At 42.5% G+C, this 20953-nt stretch overlaps 2 protein-coding genes across 5 annotated transcripts; one reads left to right on the top strand and one right to left on the bottom strand.

Moving 5' to 3' along the window:
* Window positions 1-861: 861 nt before the first annotated feature.
* On the top strand, window positions 862-2290 carry c6h10orf53 (chromosome 6 C10orf53 homolog). 2 transcript variants are annotated; one of them, XM_062463379.1, is made up of 4 exons: window positions 862-1073; window positions 1191-1283; window positions 1431-1550; window positions 1863-2290. In XM_062463379.1, exons 2-4 carry the CDS (start codon window positions 1193-1195, stop codon window positions 1925-1927), a joined length of 276 nt encoding a protein of 91 aa, XP_062319363.1. In that variant the 5' UTR covers window positions 862-1073; window positions 1191-1192; the 3' UTR covers window positions 1928-2290. The 2 variants fall into 2 exon arrangements, with proteins under 2 accessions (XP_062319363.1, XP_062319362.1); XM_062463378.1 differs by lacking the exon at window positions 862-1073 and having other exon boundaries at window positions 1100-1283.
* A 148-nt stretch (window positions 2291-2438) lies between these two features.
* Window positions 2439-19193, bottom strand: ogdhl (oxoglutarate dehydrogenase L). Of its 3 annotated transcripts, none has more exons than XM_062463373.1 (23): window positions 19060-19193; window positions 18002-18211; window positions 17743-17913; window positions 16768-16870; window positions 15411-15526; window positions 15120-15274; window positions 14873-15019; window positions 14691-14781; window positions 14387-14566; window positions 14174-14302; window positions 13914-14093; window positions 13662-13814; window positions 12752-12854; window positions 12519-12647; window positions 11616-11766; window positions 6671-6798; window positions 6387-6565; window positions 6082-6153; window positions 5433-5558; window positions 4686-4758; window positions 4436-4599; window positions 3532-3686; window positions 2439-3450 (listed from the first exon to the last, which is right to left on the bottom strand). In XM_062463373.1, exons 2-23 carry the CDS (start codon window positions 18209-18211, stop codon window positions 3327-3329), a joined length of 3039 nt encoding a protein of 1012 aa, XP_062319357.1. In that variant the 5' UTR covers window positions 19060-19193; the 3' UTR covers window positions 2439-3326. The 3 variants fall into 3 exon arrangements, with proteins under 3 accessions (XP_062319357.1, XP_062319358.1, XP_062319359.1); XM_062463374.1 differs by having other exon boundaries at window positions 18802-19144; XM_062463375.1 differs by having other exon boundaries at window positions 18814-19144.
* Between the last annotated feature and the right edge of the window lie 1760 nt (window positions 19194-20953).

Genomic DNA, 20953 nt, shown 5'->3' with positions numbered 1-20953 from the left:
ATATATAAAAAGCAATTGTATTAAAGAGAAGTTATATAGTAAATGTTGATTTTCCCAAAGAATGTAACATTTATTAAGAATATTATATCACTAAATGTACAATCATGAGCAATATGCAAAACATAGTTACAGCATTTAAAATGTGTATTTTTGTATTTATTAAATATTTGAGTCATGTGACACTTCATAAAAAATGATCAAAGCGTGATTGTAAAGTAACCATGCATTGTGCCATTAAAATGTCTCTATTAATCAAACCATAAAATAAAGATCCACAAAACTCAACCTGACTGAATCACTGCACTCAAGGCAATCATTTTGACCACATCAGATTAGTCAAACAAGCACTTATCAAACAAAGAAAGACAGAAAGTTTTTTTGGATACAAGACTTTAACACAGGCTCCTCCGATGGAACAAATCATAAATCTCACATAAAGGGTAAGTTACATTTTATGACAAGAAACAAGAAACAATGAAAAACTGTAAACAATAGACTGAATAACAACAATTGAGACATGCTAGTATGTAAGTCAATGATTCACTCTACAACACTATGCACAACAAAAATATTTATAGTGTTTATCATTCACTATATCAACAAGTACATGAATACTGATGTGTAGATGGATTGCAGTGACAGACTTGTGGTTAGATGGGGTGAATGAGAGCCTGGGGCAACTGAGACTGCTGAGGGACTTTAAGATACATTGTGTGTCAGATACAATTACATCGAGTGGGAGAAACACGGAGAGAGAGAGAAAGAGGGAGAGGATGTGGGGTAAGTTACGAAAATGTTCTGTTTGCATCACAAATACATTTTCAGAAGATAATTAAAACTGTAATTTATTTAGGCATATGTGAGGCCGACTCTTTCGCCCTGACAGGTGCCTTCATGCTGATTGCGTACTACATTATGACGTAAAACAATGCCTGCATTGTAAATCGTAACATATCAATAATCTTCTTTCACACATTTTAAGTTGACAGATTATTTAACTTTCCTAGTCCCTCAGTAGCTTGTAAAAGTTAGATTTGCCTCGTGGTTTCAGTGGATTTTAGCACATTTATCAGGTCAGCAATACTTTCTTAGAGATGACGCATGTGCGTCGTCGTTAAGGACTCTGCTTGAAATTGAAAGTTCAGGCTGCCTGACAAGTGAATTATTAGGAATGTTTTTATTTTTTTCAGCAATGCCACAACATTCAGTAGTTATACGCTATGGGGCATACGAGTCATGCGGCGTCGTGAAACACAGTACTTTTCGTCTGGAAGGTCTTCAAGGTACACGATCTATCACTTACCGTGGCCGTGAGCTCTGACGAACATGGAATAATGACAGTATTATGAATGCACATTACAATACATTTACAATTCTCAATTCGTGACATTTAGAGTAAATCCTTAACTTCTTCCCTGATATGTACATAGCTGCTTTGAATGAGTCGGGGTATCAATGTGTTCTACAGCCAACATGTGACTGGAACATGGTGGAGCTGGTAATCAATGGAGAGTATGTCTACACATGCAACATCAAGCAACTTGAGTTCGGTGAGTTTGTTGGTTGTGAGGAACCAGGTTTACCAAGTTAGAAGCTAGAGGTAGGCTACATGTGTGGAACTCACTTTAAACTGGAGTCATTGACAAATATTACTGTGGTTTTTGACCACTGAAAGTGAAAATAGTATGTTATCAGATCAACATGCAGTCCTAAGCCATAAAGGGTGATTTAAGATTATATTGTATGATGTAATAATGAATAGAGATGCTATTGATGCATTATTACAGCTACTATTTATTGAGACAGAGCAGAGTACAATGTTTCTCATGACCCAACAATGCTTTACCTTATGTCTATTGTAGGAGGAGACGGGAAACTAGACCCCCTTTGCAAGGAGGCACTTGCTGCAGTGAAAAATGCATACTAAGCGAAACTGATGCACTGTTTGATGGGCAGCAAACGTAATATGAAGTCTACAAAGAAAGAAGACAAATTTGAATTCTGTTAAATGACAAGCAACACAGCATTTCTTCTTAAAGGGTCAAATCAGCAAAGGAAGACCAATGTTAAAACTGTCCTCTTAAATCAAGTAGTGTTCTATTTCTACTTAAAATGTTGAGGTTGGGCTACAAAAATGGTTACACTTATAGTGTTTATTTTCTTGTATTTAATGTCTAGGTATTTGCTCTGAAGTTACTCTACTGATGTCTACAGTGAGCCACTGACTATCTATAAACTACCAAGTTTATGGCCACAAAATATTAACCATATTTAGTATCTGGCATTACATTTAAATCATGCTACCTTTAAAATATTATTTTCTCATGTTGCTTAATCACACAGGTTCAACTGAAATATAATAGCTCATCTAACAGAAACCACACACCCATAGAGTATTTGCATCACTGTCAAAAGAAAGCTTTCGATTTGACAGTATGACAACTAATAAACCAGACGGATTTTATTCAAGCCCCTGTGTAATTGCTAAGGGTTTCAGCACGTCAGTCAAACAAACAAAAACAAAACACCCAAATGTTTATGGAGCTCTACTAAGCTCTACAGTGTCAGTAAATATATATATTCAGGCTGAGAGAGGACAAACACACACATGCATATCAGAAATAAATAAATACATATATATACATATATGTATGTGTGTGAGTGTTTGTGTGTGTATGTCCTCTCTCAGGCTCCATAGGGTAGGCTTGCTGAGCCTTCTGTCTGTTGAGGAGAACATGACGGGCTGCCTGTCTCTCTGCCAGCTGGCTGATGTCTCCTGATGAAACCAGGTGTGACAACACTTACAGTCATTCACCAACAGCGAGGAGAAACCCTGATATCCTAGATGTGTCTAAACAGTCTACGTATTTGGAATATGGATGCTGCACATTCATTATATAATGTGACCCAGCATGCCTTGTGCGTCTTACGACATTGGAGTGTTAAACTATAGAAACTAGCCCTCAAGTGTTATGCTAGTACTAAACAATGCCAGCTAAAGCAGGAACCTATTGCTTAATGATATGCATAGCTAATTTAGATGTACATCAACCTGGGCTCTCGAGTCTAACCCATTCGCCGTGAGACTCACGCATTTTAGCCATTTCTCACGTTCTCACGCAACACCTTGTATTTCTCACGCATTTCAACCATTTATCACACTGAGAAATAAGGGATAACTTGTTGCGCTGTATACAATTAATGGATGAGGCGCAGGCATACTGAGATGATAGTTGTCTCGAGTTATACAGAGTATAAAGCCAATTAGGAAACATCACCAGCACCCTCCTCCACCCTCTTGTCTGTGAGAGGAATCTCAGAGCGCTTTAGAAGTTCCTCCCGTGGAAGAAGCTTAGATTGAAAGCTGTGTCCATGAACCTCTTCAGCTCATTTAGGTGGGTGAGTTTATTCCCTGTAGCAGGGGCTGCTGCAGGATCTCGGCCTACATACCTGGAACAAAGAGACAAGCTGAGGGATCACATACGGATCCTCTTTTGTTCATTATGAGGTTTTGTCTTGTCCCAGACTTACCATATAGGTTTCTTGTTGGACACCACAGTGAGGAAACGGGGTTGGACGTAGTCATAGTAACCCATGTTCTTGTGCTCCTCCTGACACCAGACCAGCTCAGCGTTGCTATAGCGGCCGATCTCGGCCTTGACCAGGTCAAAGGGGAATGGGGAAATCTGGTGACACAGAAACCCAAGGATGGCAGCATTGTAGGAGTCACTTATTGATTATTCATTATACTGCATTTCTGTTTTGTGAGTATGTGGCTCAAGGCCGTAGCCATGGAGTCAACATTGGGCGGGAAGAATTAATTTTTTAATGCTAATTTCGGACAGCGTGCGTGGTTGCCTGTTGTAGTGTAGCACATTTATATTTTTATATCAATATATTGGGGGTGACATTTTGACCAGATTTGAATAACCTAATCAGATTTGAATAGCCGTAATCATAATACATTTTGGGGGGGACATCCCCCCCAAAATGTATTATCCCCCCAAAATGTATTATGATTACGGCCTCTTTTGCTTCCCCAGCTCAAAAGGTCTTAATAAAAGGAAAGGGAAGAGGGTGTTGCTGACTGGGAACACACAATGTTTGACCTTGTGTTTTCAGGGGTTTTTTCTTCTCTGTGCTCTAATGTTTTCAGTTTGTCTTATATCTACTTACATTTTTATTTACTAGTTAATTGATTTATAACATTCAACTCTGTAATAAACTGGACCTTCATCTCAGACCAATTCTCAAGAGTGTCAAGAGAATCCCGAGCCAACACAAATTGTGACCCAGGAATGGAAACAAAATTAAGATAAAGGGTCAATACAAGCATTAGCCTGACATTTTAAATTATCATAATATTTTGTTAAGACCATTAAAACCAGAGTTGAGTCCAGTCTAAAATTAATTTAGAATTTTTTGAGAAGCACACCTGTTCCAGCCGGACTATGGCTACGTCACTCTGCAGGTTGTGCTGTTTCCTTTCTTTGGCCAGTTCATAGTAGACCTTTCCGGTGCAGAAAATGACCCTCTTCACATGACCTGGGCTTTTACTGGCTGGACTCTCATCAGGTATCAGCCGTCGGAACTTAGTACCTACAACAGAGATTTAGCTGAATGTAATTGACATGACTGTTACACTGTCTTTTACACTGTCAGAAGACAAAGAAGGTGTGCCTCACCTGTTGCGAGGTCATCAAAGCTGGACCTAGCATCAGGGTGCCTCAGAAGAGATTTAGGCGTGAAAATAATCAACTGCAAAACAAAAGATACATTAAGTTTGATTCCAGTTATAATAAATTTGTAGGCAGCAGATTAATTCTGTCATCCGTTTCTGGATTATGTGGCAGGAAAAACCACAGAGATAAAATTGCTGTGATTTGTGGACATCATATTGCACTCCAAGACAACATTAGGGAAAATAAACATTTTCTTAACAGTCGAAAAATAAAAAACCTCCACTGTTCAACCAACTGCATCCATGATTTTAGACTACTTTCTTTTGGAAACAAACAATATCATCCCCCATTGGGTCTCTCTCTAATTTGCTCAGAAAGCGACTTTCTCATGCTCCACAAAGCATCACATTTATTTGCGACAGGGGATCAGTTAACTTTAGACAGTCACCGTGTGCTGAGAACAGAGACTGGTAGGGTTGAAAAAGGAATATGTGAGGGAAGAAACTAAAAACTTGAAGCACGTGTGATGCCGTTAAACATAGACAAATCTAACCTTTGTGGTCAACTTTGTACTATATAGTGGCTAGTCCTACTGTAGGGTTGCTAATTTAGACAACTGTATCGGGGTTGTCAATACTGATTATGATATTCCAGGATGACTAAAGATAAGATGTTAGGGTTAAGATATTAGTGGATAGATATACTGTACAAAATTGTGTAGCGGAGGCCTGAGAGAGAGTTTCTCTTTACCGGTTTTCTGAATGGCAGTAGGGTCTGCCTCCGCAGCGCATGGCAGTAGTTAGCCGGGTTGGAAACATTGACCACGATCCAGTTGCAATCATAGAGCTGCTGGACCTCAAAGTCTCCATTGTACTCCTGTATCACAATCAAACATGTTTCTCCAAATAGCCAATCTGAAATCAGTCTAAAAATGCTGAACAGTTAGTCAGTAAAAATCAACATTTTCACTTTGCAATGTTGTGATGGATACTGTGGTCTGAACAAAAAACAGACAGACATATACACTCTGTAGAGAAATGTTAATTCAGTGTACGCTCTTTCCGAAAGTTTGATCAATATCCCATTAGGTGATGAGTGTCCAACTCAGCAATGATACTGGTTAATGCAGCCTGAGGCTCGAACTGCTCTTTCAGAGTTTTCCGTAAATGTGCCCTGGGGGTTGAGGGGCTCATTACGACTAAGCCTCAGAGCTCAAAATGAAGAGGCTTTTCATCTCCAAAGCTATCAGGAGAATCACTTGAATACCCCATAGACCTATTGAGTAAAAGTGTTTAAGCATTGAACATGAAGCATGTGCAAATAATGTTTTCATTATTGGAATTATTCATAGAGAAGATAATGGATGCTATAGGTTAAAGGTCGTAAGTGTTGTACATACGGGGAAGCGATCAGGATCATCTTTGCTCATCTGTAGGAATCGTTCAGGTCGGGCTGAAGAGTGTTCCGGACCCTGAGGATTGGACAGGGGGATAGGCGGTGATGAAACCTCATGTCTATAAATTCCCGTGAGCCACCATATCCCAACATTCACTGCACCATGATAAATAGTAAAAGAAAGTTTGACTTTCTTTTAATATTTTTTAACAATGGTAGCATTTATGACTGCTAGTAAGCATCTCTGCTGTTAAAGCATATGTGTGGCATGTATGTCACTGCTAGTTAGCTTGAGCTCTCCCTCCTCACCATCCCCTCCATCCCATGGGGCAGCAGCAGGACAATGCCATTGTTGCGGACCCACTTGGCCTGGCCCGGGCTGATGAATTGGTCTATGATGCACTGGGCCGTGTTGTGGAAATCTCCAAACTGGGCCTCCCACAGCACCAGAGCATTAGGACTGGCCATAGCGAAGCCCAACTCAAAACCTGGGTTGATAGAGGTGCATGAAAACATCATCACAGCCAAGTCATGGTGGTCAAACTTACTTTCATGGGGTGAGATGACAGGGCATTTGAGTCAGTCATACCCACCCAGAACTCCATACTCTGACAAGGAGCTGTTGCAGACGGTATACGGTGCCTGGTTGGCCCATAAGTGGTTCATAGGAACGCAGAAGCGCCTGTCCACTTCCTGGTCGTGCAGAACATGGTGACGGTGACTGAAAAAAAGAAGGTGGAAAAAGAAGCGAACAGAAGGATTAAAAAAATGAAGGCCTTTCTCTATCTGTCTGTTCATAGTGCATAAAATGCTCATCCTTTACACAGTTGAGCTCTTTGGGCACTCAGAACAAGTGTGGTGGTGCATTGTATTTTCAAAGGATTTTTTTCCAAGGATATTCAGGGAAAAACCTTTCATACAGGACCAAAGAAACTACAGATAATTGGAATACAACCAAAACCACTTTTACAAAAATAAGTCGAGCCGCTAGTCATTGGGTGTGCTCAAGCCTTCGGCGAGAGCACAACCTTTGTTCTCTCACATATATATTATTGGGTGTGCTCAAGCCTTCGGCGAGAGCACAACCTTTGTTCTCTCACATATATATTATTATTATTATTCTTTTTGCCCCCCTAAAACTCAGTCAATATTTGGCCTACATAGACAAAGTAGGTGTCAAAAGTTTCGTCTTGGTAGCGATTGAGTTGCTTCTATTGGAATTTACATTCCGTTGCATGGTTTAGGCTGAAGTTAAGTTTTTGTGGCGAAAAGTGAAGCTAACGGTGGCTAATTTGCTAGCCACAGTCACTGACGTTACTAACGTCACTACGTCACTAACGTCACGAAAACACGCGTGACTACCTTTGGCAGAACATTCGTTTCGCATCTGTTAACTTGGGGGATAGCTAGGCTAACTATAGCTTTACTACAAGGCAGCTGCAGAAACGCCACAAGCAAAGAGGCCAGGGTGATAACTATTTACTCATTTTACTTTGTGATATGACACACAATTGTGATGTGTAATGTACAATATAAGCTGATATTATTAAGGAAGTACATCTACTTTCGGAAACAGTAGTCTACTATTTCACTGAAGTATTAGCATCATGACGTTAGCCTGTGTTGCCCGGGCAACACATACTACAGTGGTCTATGATGTATCTGTTTTCAATCGTTAAAATAAACATTCCTCACATATACATTTTCATTGTAGGATTTATTATGACATTAGATTACAAGTAAACGATTTGTGGGTGAAATTATCATTACCTGTGGTTTCAATCCAGTGTATCACTGCAACGCTGTAGCCTACGCGAGACACTACAAAAACATCTACACAGCTGTAGGAAGTCAAATGGCGACAGAACATGTTCGGCACTCCCCTTACTTAAATCAAAAGTCTATCTAACTACTAACCTGAACTTCATTGCCACAGCCTAAACTTTGTCAATCTGTTCATGAAAATAATTAATTTCAGCCTAAACCGTACAACGGAACGTTAAATCCAATTCAACCAACGCAATCGCTACCGAGACGAACACAGCAGTAACGCTAGTCTAGTACAGTACTGTACCGTAGTAGTACAATTTACTGGGGCAGCTTCTCCACACAGGGCTATATCGCATTTTGCGTTGTTACTGACAATGATCGCTACCAGTGAGCTTTTTATGAATGAGCGATTTTCCACTAAATACATGTCAAGCTTATTTACGTTTTGGGGTGCATATTTTCAGTTAGCAGATGGTACTGTTTGAATCGCGATTCCATCTTCTACTGCCGGTAACGTCGTAGAATAATCTTCAAAGGGGGTCCTTTATTAATGAATGAATGCAATGAGTGGGCTAAATGCATGAAAATATCACGAGAAGGGAAAAACTTAAAAGGACGTTTAAGTCATAGAGATTAGGTCAATTTGTACACCGGTCTGCCAAATTTATTCGTTTTGATTCAACGATGAGGCTGCCTCTTGCAGGGGAAATGAGAAGACATCCATTTCATTCTACACTTCACTCGTATTTTCAGTTGTAAATGAGCAGCAAAAAAAAATGCTTTTAAATCTATGTAATCTTTATAAATAATAAGTATGCATTTTTATATAAAATACAGAAATATCAGTTGTAAAAATGTCATTAAAAAACGGACCCCTGTGCAACCGACGCAAGCAAGCACACCCTACAATTTCCCCAGAAATTGTACCCTCTCTAGTTAGTCTTGATGTGTGTACAAAAAGTAGGAGGGGCGTCAAAATAGCTTCTGGGTGAGGTGGACAAAGTTCTGTTCCAGGAGCACTGGCTCAGTACAGGAGCGCTGTATTATCATTATCTGCATTTCTCCGTGTACAGAAAGGAAACGAATTTAAGATTTAAAATAGCAACCCCTTTAAAGGGTAAGAGTTAGGGTTGCGTTTTAAATGAATTTCATAGAAGGTTGGACAAAACAACTCAGAGAATAAGCTGACAGGAGGGTGTTAAGGACACCAAGCTGTCCTCACTGGCATGTAAACAAGAAGACAACTGGGGCAAAGTGCGATCCGTCAAAGATTCACTCACACAACTTTCTTTACAGACAACCAATCCATGATGAGTATAGTCTTCCCTCCCTTTCATGACTTGTCTCCAGTCATCTTTTGGCAATAGAGGCCAACAGGATTTGATGGAAGAGAGAAGAGGCAGGATATAACAAGCACTGCCAGTCCACTCGCTCCCAATGTGCAAGTCAGCCATCAGAACCAGCCCGATTAGACAATCATTTAAGCCCCCTTTAACATCACTCTAATGATGTCTCTTGTGCACACACAGACTCACACACATGGATAAATCCCATGGATCTGAGCTGAGCTTGTGTAATGATCAAACGTAAAGGGAAGTAATGCAGTCATCTCCAGGATTTCCAATGGTTGTTATTTTTTGCCTGGTATGCAAAGTAGGTGCTTCAAGTCTCACGTGTTCCTGATTTGTATAAATAGGAACACTTCCTTCTGTTTATCTGAACTCAGTAACCAGGGGAAAATTATGTACAGCACTAATGAGTAGGGGTGGGGCGAAAAATCGATTCGCATTTGAATTGCGTCTTCTAACGATTCATATCGATTCACAAATGTAAAAAAACGTTTTTGTTTTTTTTAACAATGAGTTTACTAAACTGCTAGAAAAACTATACATTTAAAGGTTTTGAAGCATTGGGATTTTTTTCTTCAACACTTAACTGCCTATCACAGTCAAATAGAAACAAGTAACACTAAACAGCAAACTGGAATCAAATGTAAGCATATATTGAATCGAAATTTGATTAAAAATCAAGAAAAATCGTGAATCGATTTTTAATCGATTCGTGACCCCAAAAATTTACATTTACATTTAGTCATTTAGCAGACGCTCTTATCCAGAGCGACTTACAGTAAGTACAGGGACATTCCCCCTGAGACAAGTAGGGTGAAGTGCCTTGCCCAAGGACACAACGTCATTTCGCACAGCCGGGAATCGAACCGGTAACCTTCAGATTACTAGCCCGACTCCCTTACCGCACAGCCACCTGACTCCCTGACAAGAATTGATTCTAATCAAATCATGAGGTACCAAAATATTCCCACCCCTACTAATGAGGCCAGGAACTGTACCACTATTTAGTTTGGTTGCTGTTCTATGTCTACTGAAAACGGATCTCTCACAGTAATTCTTGAATGGAAGACTGCCTGAAACCAAGTAACCACACTATCTTGTTCCCTCAGAAACTGCATGGCATAAAGAATATAACAGGACAGCGGAATATTTCTTCAGGGTTTCTTTATAAACTATGACCCGCTCTCTCCATTGTGCCTCATTTTCTCTTTCTTTTCCTCCCTCTCTCTCGCTCACACACACGCACTTCTTCCTTCGCCTTCATCAGTCAGGGGAGAGTGGAGCTGGGCTCAACGCACCCACCAAACGCAGAGTACTGAGTCCATTACTCTAACCGCTACGTCCCACGGCAACGTAGGCAGACCCAGCCAACTGTGGCACACCAATATGTTCAGTCCCACGGAAGCTGAGATGGAGACAGGGGACCAGGGGGAGAGAATTGGAGGGGAGACAGGAAAGAAAGATGGAGGGAGAAAGAAACAAAGTGGAGAAGTAAAAGAAGGTGGAGAGTTAAGTGGAAAGGCGGTGGCTAGCTGGGAGCCAGAAAAGACGAGGGGAGGAAGAAAAGAAATGTACGACAGGTTTACACCAAGTAGATGACAGTAGGGTAAATAAAGAGTAGACAATATAGAAAAGAGGACCCATGTCTAGGCTTGGCTGCTTCCCATTGCTGTTTATCTCCCTGGGTTGTTTATTTTTTGAGAAACTGCTTTTCCTAGCCGGCCACAGAGATAACTTAAGAACATTGTAAAGAAGAAACAGATGTCAGAGCCAAACAAAACAGAGCAGGATAGCCCGTCCATCTTGTTAGGGTGATGTATGGAGCGCGTGCTAAGTGGTGGGGCCCCTGATGGACTGACAGACAGACAGAAACGACCAGGCGGAGATTGGAAGAGAGAGACAGATAAGACAGGCGGGTGAAAGGGAGGACGGATTTGTTTGCATGGCAGTCCACCTCTCGCAGCACATACCATCAGACAGCTTTCTTTGAGCATCCCCAGATGCATCACAGCAACAATGACGCCATGTGTGAATCATTCCAGTCCCGAGGGAAGTCGAGAGCGGACTTCCTCTGTCTCCAGAGACATTATGTCAACACCTTCAGAATGAAGGTTTTTTTTTCTTTTTATTCCTAGTACCCCTAAACCTGAACACAGGCCCTCAAAATTGTCAAGTTGTCTGCGTGGGCATCTTGTGTATTTTAAACAAATATACTTTTTATTCGTTCTGCATAGGAGAACCATCTTTTCTCCACTCAGCTTCTTGTGCCTACATGTGTTCACTCAGACAGAACCCTTACAGCTGTGCATGTTTCACGCCAACCCAGAATCATAACAAAAAGCGTTCCCAATTGACAGGCTGTAGGGTCATAGAAAAAAGGGAGGGCATTTGATTTTTGTTCATGTTAACAGGTATTCACCTAAAGGTTCCTCTCTCCACATCCTGTCCACTGAGGCGAACATGGATGCCATCTTTGAGCATGGAGCCGAAAGCCATGTACTCCCCCAGAGCCCAGTCCATCTGACGCTTCTTCACCAGGTCAGCCCGTCCTCGCAGGATGCGAGACACACCTGGAGCAAACACAGACACACACTGTGAAAAAGCTGTATGTGAGGAACACTTTGAATAAAGTGGAACAATTACTACATTTCCACCCATTCATTGGTATTTCCAACCAGTAGTTGCACAGGTTGACAGATAAGTAAAATTAATGATGAGAGAGGAGCATGAAGGGAAAGATAAAAAGCAACAGTTATTGTATTAGACCACATAAAGTGAAAGCAGCAGGTCTGATTTGACCATCCTTACACCAGCTGTTTTACAGAGGACAGCTGGCCCTGGGCATGGCTGTTTACAAGTCATCTCCTTTACATTTATTCATTCATTCCTCCTTTATCTCCTTTATTTACTCACTGCAGATCCTAACAGTAGATAGTGGAGAGCCTAGAGGCGGTGGCAAAAGTCCTAAAGAGGCTGAGGTCTGAGTGGACGAGGTTTAACATCTTACATGTGATTAGAACCTAAGAATTATAACTGATTGATAGAAATTATGTCTAGTCACATTTAGTACAGGATTCTTCAAAAACGTATATGTATTTAATCGTATTTATTGTAAATACCTTCATTGGTTACATACCACTTAGATGGAATTTTAAGCAGACTAAAGTACTCTCAGGACCGCTGAAAAATTCTGAATTTACGTGCAAAAAGATTACGGGTTTTCGGGGGGTCTCGAGTCATAGACTGTAACTGAAAGTTCTTTTGTGCTGGTTTATTAAAAAAAACAATAGTTACCATGACCAGCAGGCAAACTGCCACTTACCGGAGTGGATGGCAAAGTCCTCCAACGGGACAGAGCTAGCAGTCTGGCCAATGTGCCGCAGGACGTCCTCATCCAATCCTGTTGGAGGATAGGTCATGCTCTTGGGCTCCCCTTCCTCCGTGAAGAAATCTGAACCATGCAGAACCCACATGGGAAATAAGCTTCAGCCAGGGCTGGCAAAGTGTCATCACCTGCTATGAAAATGTTTAATAAATGAACAATATTATTTGTACTTGGCCAGGGAGAATCCAGCCAATGACGAATGTGTAGAATCTTCTCATCCTTGGAACTTCTGTATGCCTCCTCACAGATCTTGTCATATTTGGCCACCTCTTCCTGCAAGCAGATCACCATAGATTCAGAACAGTACCTTTACCTGCAGTCCATACAGCACAATAGATCCTCTTACAATCACCTTTGATGGAATGAGACCCTAACACACAAGACAATCAGCTGTCTAGGAGTGAGAGTAAAAAAATAATTTAAAAAAGGTGATCGTGGTTCAGTTGCCTTTCTCAACATATTGGCTTGAACAGCTTTCCAATTGAGTAGGGGGCTGGAAGGGGTCCTGGACTCCCATGAAATCCAGCATAAAGAGAGGGCAATTAAAACACCCTATGCTGGGAGTCAGGTGGCTGAGCGGTTAAAGAATCGGGCTAGTAATCAGAAGGCTGCTGGTTCGATTCCCGGCCGTGCATAAAAAATGATGTTGTGTCCTTGGGCAAGGCACTTCACCCTACTTGCCTCGGGGGAATGTCCCTGTACTGACTGTAAGTCGCTCTGGATAAGAGCGTCTGCTAAATGACTAAATGTAAATGTCTAAATGTATGCTATTGGTGCTACAATTGGAACACTGGGCTGGACTGAGAGTAGGATGAGAAAGAGTACTGGGAGAGTGTCCTTTCTTGTTGCGCTACCTAATATAGCCTTGTAACAGAAGAAAACGCAAAGCAGATAGGAAGTCTTTACTACAAGAAGCAAAGTTTGATGGATGTTTGTTTTAAAGAGCTGTTCTGGATGGAGTGGCATCACTAGACCACACTGAAGCCTACATTAACACCAAACGTGAACACCAAAGTACAGTCTCTCTGTGTAAAATGAATGTAGCGGGGTTCTGTAGCCTGTAAGGTTAAAAGCGGAGACCTCAAACTCCTGCAGTGTGACCACGCCCTCTGCGATGAGCTTGTCTGAATACTTCTTAAGCACATGTTCCTGCCGACGGATTTGTTTGTACATGAGGGGATGGGTGAACATGGGCTCGTCCATCTCATTGTGGCCAAACCGCCGGTAACACACCTGCAAAACACACACACACACATACACAGACTGATGGCATCCTGCAATCAGGTAGAAGAAAGACCGGTTTTACAGTTTTTTCTTTCACCCGCTACTGACCAGGTCGATGACCACGTCCTTGTGGAAGGTGCTTCTCCACTCAGCGGCGACCCGACACACATACATCACCGCCTCGGGGTCATCTGCGTTCACGTGGAAGATGGGTGCATTGACGACCCGCGCCACATCGGTGGGGTACGGAGAGGAGCGCGCCACACGTGGGTCCGTGGTGAAGCCGATCTAACATATAAATACATCAAGATAATCCGGAACCCAGGGAAGAGGATGTCCCCATGAGAGAAGATGAAAGCCAGACATACCTGATTGTTGACCACCACGTGGATCGTACCATGTGTGGAGTAGGAGGGGAGCTCACTCAGGTGGAAGGTCTCATAGACCACCCCTTGACCAGCGAAGGCTGCATCTCCATGGATCAGGATAGACATGACCTGATACACCACAACCAAGACGGGTCACGGAATATGTTTACTGAAACATGCTGCTTATTGTAAATGCTCTGTGTCTTCCGGTACCTTTTTTCCTTGTGTGTCTCCCCTGTAGAACTGTTCGGCCTTGGCTTTGCCCTGCACTACAGGGTCCACGGCCTCCAGGTGGGAGGGGTTTGCCATGAGTGACAAGGTGATGTTCTTGTCTGTCTCCCGGTTGATCCTCTCATGGTACATCCCCAGATGGTATTTCACATCCCCCGAACCCTACAGACAGGAGAAAAACATATATCACCTAATAAGGGCCTTCATGAAGGAATGACTTTGCAGGGGGGGGAAAAACACCTATAATTATGCTACCTAGCAGTTGCAGGCTGTGACGTAAGGTTACCTCATCTGCAGCTTCCAGTTTCGAATCGAACTGGCAGAAGATCTGGTCCAACTCTTTCCGGATTACGTTTGCCAGCACATTCAGCCGACCCCTTGAAACACAGCAGCGCACAGTCAATGCTAACCTCCAGTGACCCTACTCGTGGATGTGTCCCTCAAGGTTGATGTTGTATCAGGACGTACCGATGAGGCATGCCCATGATGACGCTGTCGATGCCCGCCGCGCTAGAATTGTCGATGATGGTCTTGAGAGCTGGAATGAGCACCTCACAGCCCTCCAGGCCGAAGCGCTTCTCAGATGACCATTTACGAGCCAGGAAGTCTTCAAACCTAAGCCACAAGAGATATCCATCAGACACCTGTACAGGACAAAGATACGGTACGGACCCTTATTATTCTGACAGAGCAGGAGGTGGGAAGACACACTCACCGTGTAGATCGGACCAAGCGGGCCAGAAGAGTTCTTTTCTCAGTGTTGGTAAATTGCATGATGTCAGGAGTCTCAATTTTCTGGCGGATCCATTGGCACTGCTCCATGTTGTTGATGAACATGAACTCCACCCCAATGTGCCCACAGTACGACATCTGAGCAACACATACATTGAATGTTGTACTAATGGGATCTACACCCCCCCCCTTCCCCCACACACACACACACAACTCCTTTCTATTTCCATTTTTATTTCCTTAAACAAACTCACACATAAACACATACAAATACCTCCAGTCTGCATATGATCTCCCTAAGGGGCAGTGTGGTCTCACCGCCCCCTATGAAGGTGGTGGCGGGCAGTTGGAAGGTCTTGTCCAGGTCTGATTCACTGAGACCATAGAATCCTGGAGCAAGAGAGAAGAGGAGATAAACCTTACAGTGACAGCAAACATAATACTGACCATGGATCAACTATGTTGATAAAGCATACCTAGAGTCCTGCCCAAGCTCAATGTCCCAATCACATCCCAGAGGAGACAGGTGGAAATCACATTACTGTATAGTATACACACACACACACAGGAGCAAATCACATTACTGTGCACACACACTCTCACACAACCGGTACTGAGAATAATTTCAGCTGACCATGTAAGGGACCATTAGCCTTCTGTAGAAAACCTATACGCCTTGTAGTGACAATACAAGACACAAATCTGTGTCCTTACACAGACTAATGCCCGACAGAAACAGGAAACACACACAACACACACACACATTCATAGAGAAGCATGCTCTCTCTTTAGTAGCTATTACTCTCCTCTTCGATCGCCTGCTTCTGTCCCACATCACCTGATCCCCACAGTGCTAAATGAAATGCTGGATGACAGTGGCCAGGGCTGAGATTAATGGGCCTAGGACTCAGATAACATTAGCCTGGTCCGTGTGTTTGTGTGTAGTATGGTGGAGATGACTGAAAATGGCTCGTTTGCCTTATACCCCTAGTTCCTGTGCATGTGTGGGTGTTTTGCACTTCACCGGCCTCTGATCTCACAAGTATTTCCATGGTTTATCATCAGTGAAGCCAGAGCAAAGGTTACATGAATAATTAACGACAAAACAGGAGGAGATAATCAGTGATGAAACAACCACCTATCATCAATGTGTCACAAAATCCTACCACCTTTGCTCTCTTTGAAGGAAATCCACTAACTTTCAAACACTGCACTTATGTTATCCTAATGGTCTTGTAGTTTGTATCTAGTGTACTAATCAAAAACACATATAAATAACACAAAGAAGGAAGGAAGGTGATAAGAAGATGGTATGGGGTATTAGAGTCAAACAAGAAAGTGTTTGAGGATGTAAGGAAGTGCCTCCAGAATGGGAACCTAGTCAGCATATCACATAATTTCCCCTTCAGAACACCAGACCCAAAGGAACCCGCAGGGGGAATACAAACAAGAGATGCTAGAAGGAAGCCTGCCGCACAGAAAACAAGAAGCTAAAGAGTAAAAAAGAGAGCAACTACAAAAATGAAGTGAACGCGAAGGACCGTTGAATGAATCCTGGGACCAAAGCATTGTTGAAACTTCATTGAGTCTTACGAGTCTTTTAGAGCTACCTCAGGCGATGGGATTCTCACCCAGCTTGTCGATGGTCGTGATCAGGTCAGAGGGAACAAAGGAGTCCAGGTCAGCCTCCAGGATCCCGAGGGGATCTAACTGGGCAACGTGGTGACCGCGGATCTGAGGATGAAGGGAGAGAGATATGGAAGGGATGGGGGAGAGAGAGACAGCAGAGGGAAGGGGTGAGACAGAGGGATGGGGGTGAGATATATCCAGAAGGGGGAAGGCGGGAGGTGGGGAGAGAAAGAGAGAAATGGATCGAATGGGGAGGCACATTAGGCTCGTGGGCATTTCTGTGTGTTTACACTGTTCACATGTGCATTTGAGTGTGTGTGAATGTGAGGCGAGTCCTTGATGCTTGACGTTTCACGTGTCCTCCTTGCTTCAATTTCCAGGGCCCACATACAGTACTGTATGAACAGCTCAGGGAATACAATGACCCTCCATAAGAGAAGGCCTATATACTGAGTTCAACCCCCTGGGGAATTTTCCCTCTTTCACACTTACAGAATACATACACACACACTTTCACACTCCCTACAGGCCTGCAACATGCACTAGGAATGAAACTCTGTCTCTGCCAAAATACAGAATTTAATAAATCCCTCGGATAGTTCTTCTAATTAATTTGAGGGAGAGGGGAAATGTTAGCACCTGCTTTGTTTAAGTAATCTCTTTGATATTTCTATTTTCAAAAAGCACCCAGGCTAAGTAGGTTACAGATAATCTTTCAATTTGCATAACCACATGCAGTGACAACAAATTTTGTATTCCTTTTAATAAGATGGCATACACATTCCTTTCTGCCAAATTCATATGCTCTGACAAGTCAATTGCATTTTGGATGAGGCAGTTCACAGAAACACTACTGGGTATACGCATAAGACAAGAGCTTTAAGTCGTCAAGCTAGTGATACACAGTTATGAGGAATGGACTGTAAAACTCTTTATACCTTTCATCCAGTGCGTGCGCATTTGTGTGTGTGTGTTACCTGATAGGCTCTTATGAGTGTGTGTACAGCCAGGTGGTCCTCCACCACCTTCTGTGCCATGGCAGGTGTCTGGGACATGGCCCGACCCTGGAGCAGGGTGGAGGGGCGTCTCTCGCCCACCTCACCAGACGGACCTGATGCCTGGACGTTGCGGAAGTATGTGTCCCAGGACTAAGGCAGAGACCAACCAAATCCATTCAGTCTCCCAAATGTACATACACTGTATAATAAATTATCAGACTTACATCTGTCATTTTACCTCATGGACATTTCTGTGATCCTCCAACCAGGCAAAGTACATTTCCTCCACATAACTGGATCTGCTTGCCACCGCAGAGGGGACGACAGACCCAGACGAGCAGCCTCTCTTGGGTTCATACACAAACCGAACCACCCCTCCACCATGCAACCGCAGCCACTGTCGCCCACCACCCTTCAGGACCCCTGCCAATGCCCGGAACTGACTCATCTTTGAGGACAAGAAATGGAGGCTGAAGACTACACAGTTCCACTGCGCAATGAACTATCATGTAATTGATGAGTGACTTATGGTTTTGGCCAATGTCACATAATTGATCAAAAACAACCAAACATCAATAGGCCACGGCGTCATCCTGACCTAGGTGACCTGGACGATGAAAAACGACAAAGGGATTTTATTGCTTGGGAGTTATCTTAGTCAGCTCGAACCTTTGAGACAAGTGATTACAAAAAGTTTGTTATAGGCCACTGTCAATAAAAGTGTGTTATATTTTATATCAACTATCATACCCGCGGACAAAAAAAATCATCACTAAGTAGTGGATGATTACGCAGACGATAGCATCTTAATTTCCGCATAAAAGAGTGTCCTACTCTGCCCGCGTTGCAACGCACCCAGTTCTGTTAATGCATCGGTCTAGGCTATTTCCATTTCCTACATCACAAACAAAAAGGCGGTTGTTCGAGGGTTTATTAAATTACCACTCAACACAGAGATTTGCAGATGCTATAAGCAAATACAAAGTCTGCAATAGATAAAAAGAGCACGTTTCGAATACAGAACTATTGCATGCCTACCGGTGCTCACACCTTTTCCTCCAGAACAATACTTGAAGAGGAATGGGTTGTTTTAGTATCGACCTCTATCAAGAACAAAAACACTGTTTGATTCTGCGTACTAGTGCGTTGCTCTGAAATCCTAATCCCTTAACGTCAAAATAGATCCTTAATCTCCTATATCCGTGCCATGGGAGACGCGGTGTCAACTCAATCTCGACACTGACATAGGCAAATAGCGAGACTTATTGACAATTGTAACTGTAAAACTACGTTTACCTTATGGCAGAAACTCTTTTACACTGTCATCATGTCGTTAGAGTCAGATGCTAGGCAAAAGATATGATGCAGGTGTCACACAAACACCGATCCATTTGGAGGCGCAGCAACTGAAGGCACGCCTCCTGTGTCAGGTGATGCACGGTCACGGCGCACAAGATACTGCAAAGGTGACGACCGTCCAGGTAACCTGGTTGAGAGCATTCGCGCACACACGCACACACAAAAAATACAAACGTATACTGCTTGTATGAGGACTAATTTAGATCAGAATCGAATACTAGTTGTCCTTGCATCATACATAGCCTACCTTCTAATAATAATCATTTTACCAACTAAACTTGTATAGAGACCAAACATGAGTCATGACGAGCAAGTGGTTTCAGTCACATTGATTGATGACCATCTACCTTGAAGGGGGTTTATGGTGTATTATAATTGCCCGGCTCTTTCTAACCATACCCTCCCTATCCCCACTCCTCCTCCGCCTGCATCCGTGCTCTATCACTCATGCTCATTGGCAGCGGAGGAAGCGGAGACATCAATCATCACACAAACACTGGACTGGCTGGATGTTGAGTGGCGAAACCCTACCAGCCGTGGGAATCAACATCTTGAACGATACAAAGGACAAGAGATCCACAAGCCTGTGCTCGCAAGTGTCATTGCCTACCTTGTTCATAGTGGGGCCAGTGGTGGAATGGGGGGTCCCACTGGTCCCCTGCCAATGTGCCCCTGCCAGCTCCTTGTATTGTATACCGTAGCAATACGAGAAAAAAACAAAACAAGAGAATGTTTTCCGATTATAGAGAAACATTAGATTGACATTTACACCTGAACTTGGTGCCCGTCAGAGTCGGCGGCAGTTCTCATTGTGACCCACGGTAGGTGAAGTCAGGCAATTATGAATGGAAATGCCATTTTGTTGTAGAGATTTGTTGGCTGACAAAGATGGAATGAATACTGGTGGGTTTGTGGCGTTTTATTAATAGTGTTGATCTGAAAAGGGCCCAGTGCCTCTGGCTAAACCCAACATACAGGTTTCATGGGAAATGACTCTACTTTTGGCATAATTACTTTTCTACGGCACAAAACCAAGTGTTTAATGTTACAACCATTTTGTCACTTTTATCATGGTGAAACCTACAGTAACATTACATTAGCCACACAAACCCTATTCATGTATTTGAGATATAAAAAACGTCACAATGTATATTGTACAACATATACACATATAATAAGAGTTTCAAACAGGAAAGGTCATGGCAATACCAGTGTCATAACGGCACATAATAGAGCTCATTTTAGCAGTGAATCCTAGCAGCAACAGGATGTTTATTGTATGAGCAGTATAATAAGTATAATCTCTTGCTCATTGACTGAACATGACTTTTGACAAATGAATAATCAGCTTACCCCACTCAAGACACACCATATATAAGGGAAGCCACGCTAACATGTTTCAAATACCAAAACCATTTCATAAAGCATATCCTGTTTGGACAGCACAAAATGAGTCTGATACTTCATAACAATGGAATAATATGTTTAGAGACACATTATTTGGTCAAATATTTCAGATGCCCCAAATGGGAGTGCCACTATCTATCATACAGAATGATGAAATAACCTCTTCTGATGCCAGAGCTGGTAATCATATCTAAATGTTTAACTAACATATGAATAATAGAACTAAGTTTGGCAAGCAAGTGTTGTAGTTCAGTCAGTGTTACCTCTAATATTCAGCCACTTAAATCAGAACAATTATGCAAACCATCTTTTGGATAAATATAATTTGCATTCTAATTTGATTCATATTATGATTTTACTTATTGTAACATAACTGCTCATAATGTATCTTGGAATTGGCATAACCCTTCAAATTAAAACTACA

The sequence above is a fragment of the Osmerus eperlanus genome, chromosome 6 (assembly GCF_963692335.1).
Source record: "Osmerus eperlanus chromosome 6, fOsmEpe2.1, whole genome shotgun sequence".
NCBI classification, from domain to species: domain Eukaryota; kingdom Metazoa; phylum Chordata; class Actinopteri; order Osmeriformes; family Osmeridae; genus Osmerus; species Osmerus eperlanus.
The sequence above is the reverse complement of the archived record's forward strand: the minus strand, read 5'-3'. Positions and strand labels throughout refer to the sequence as shown.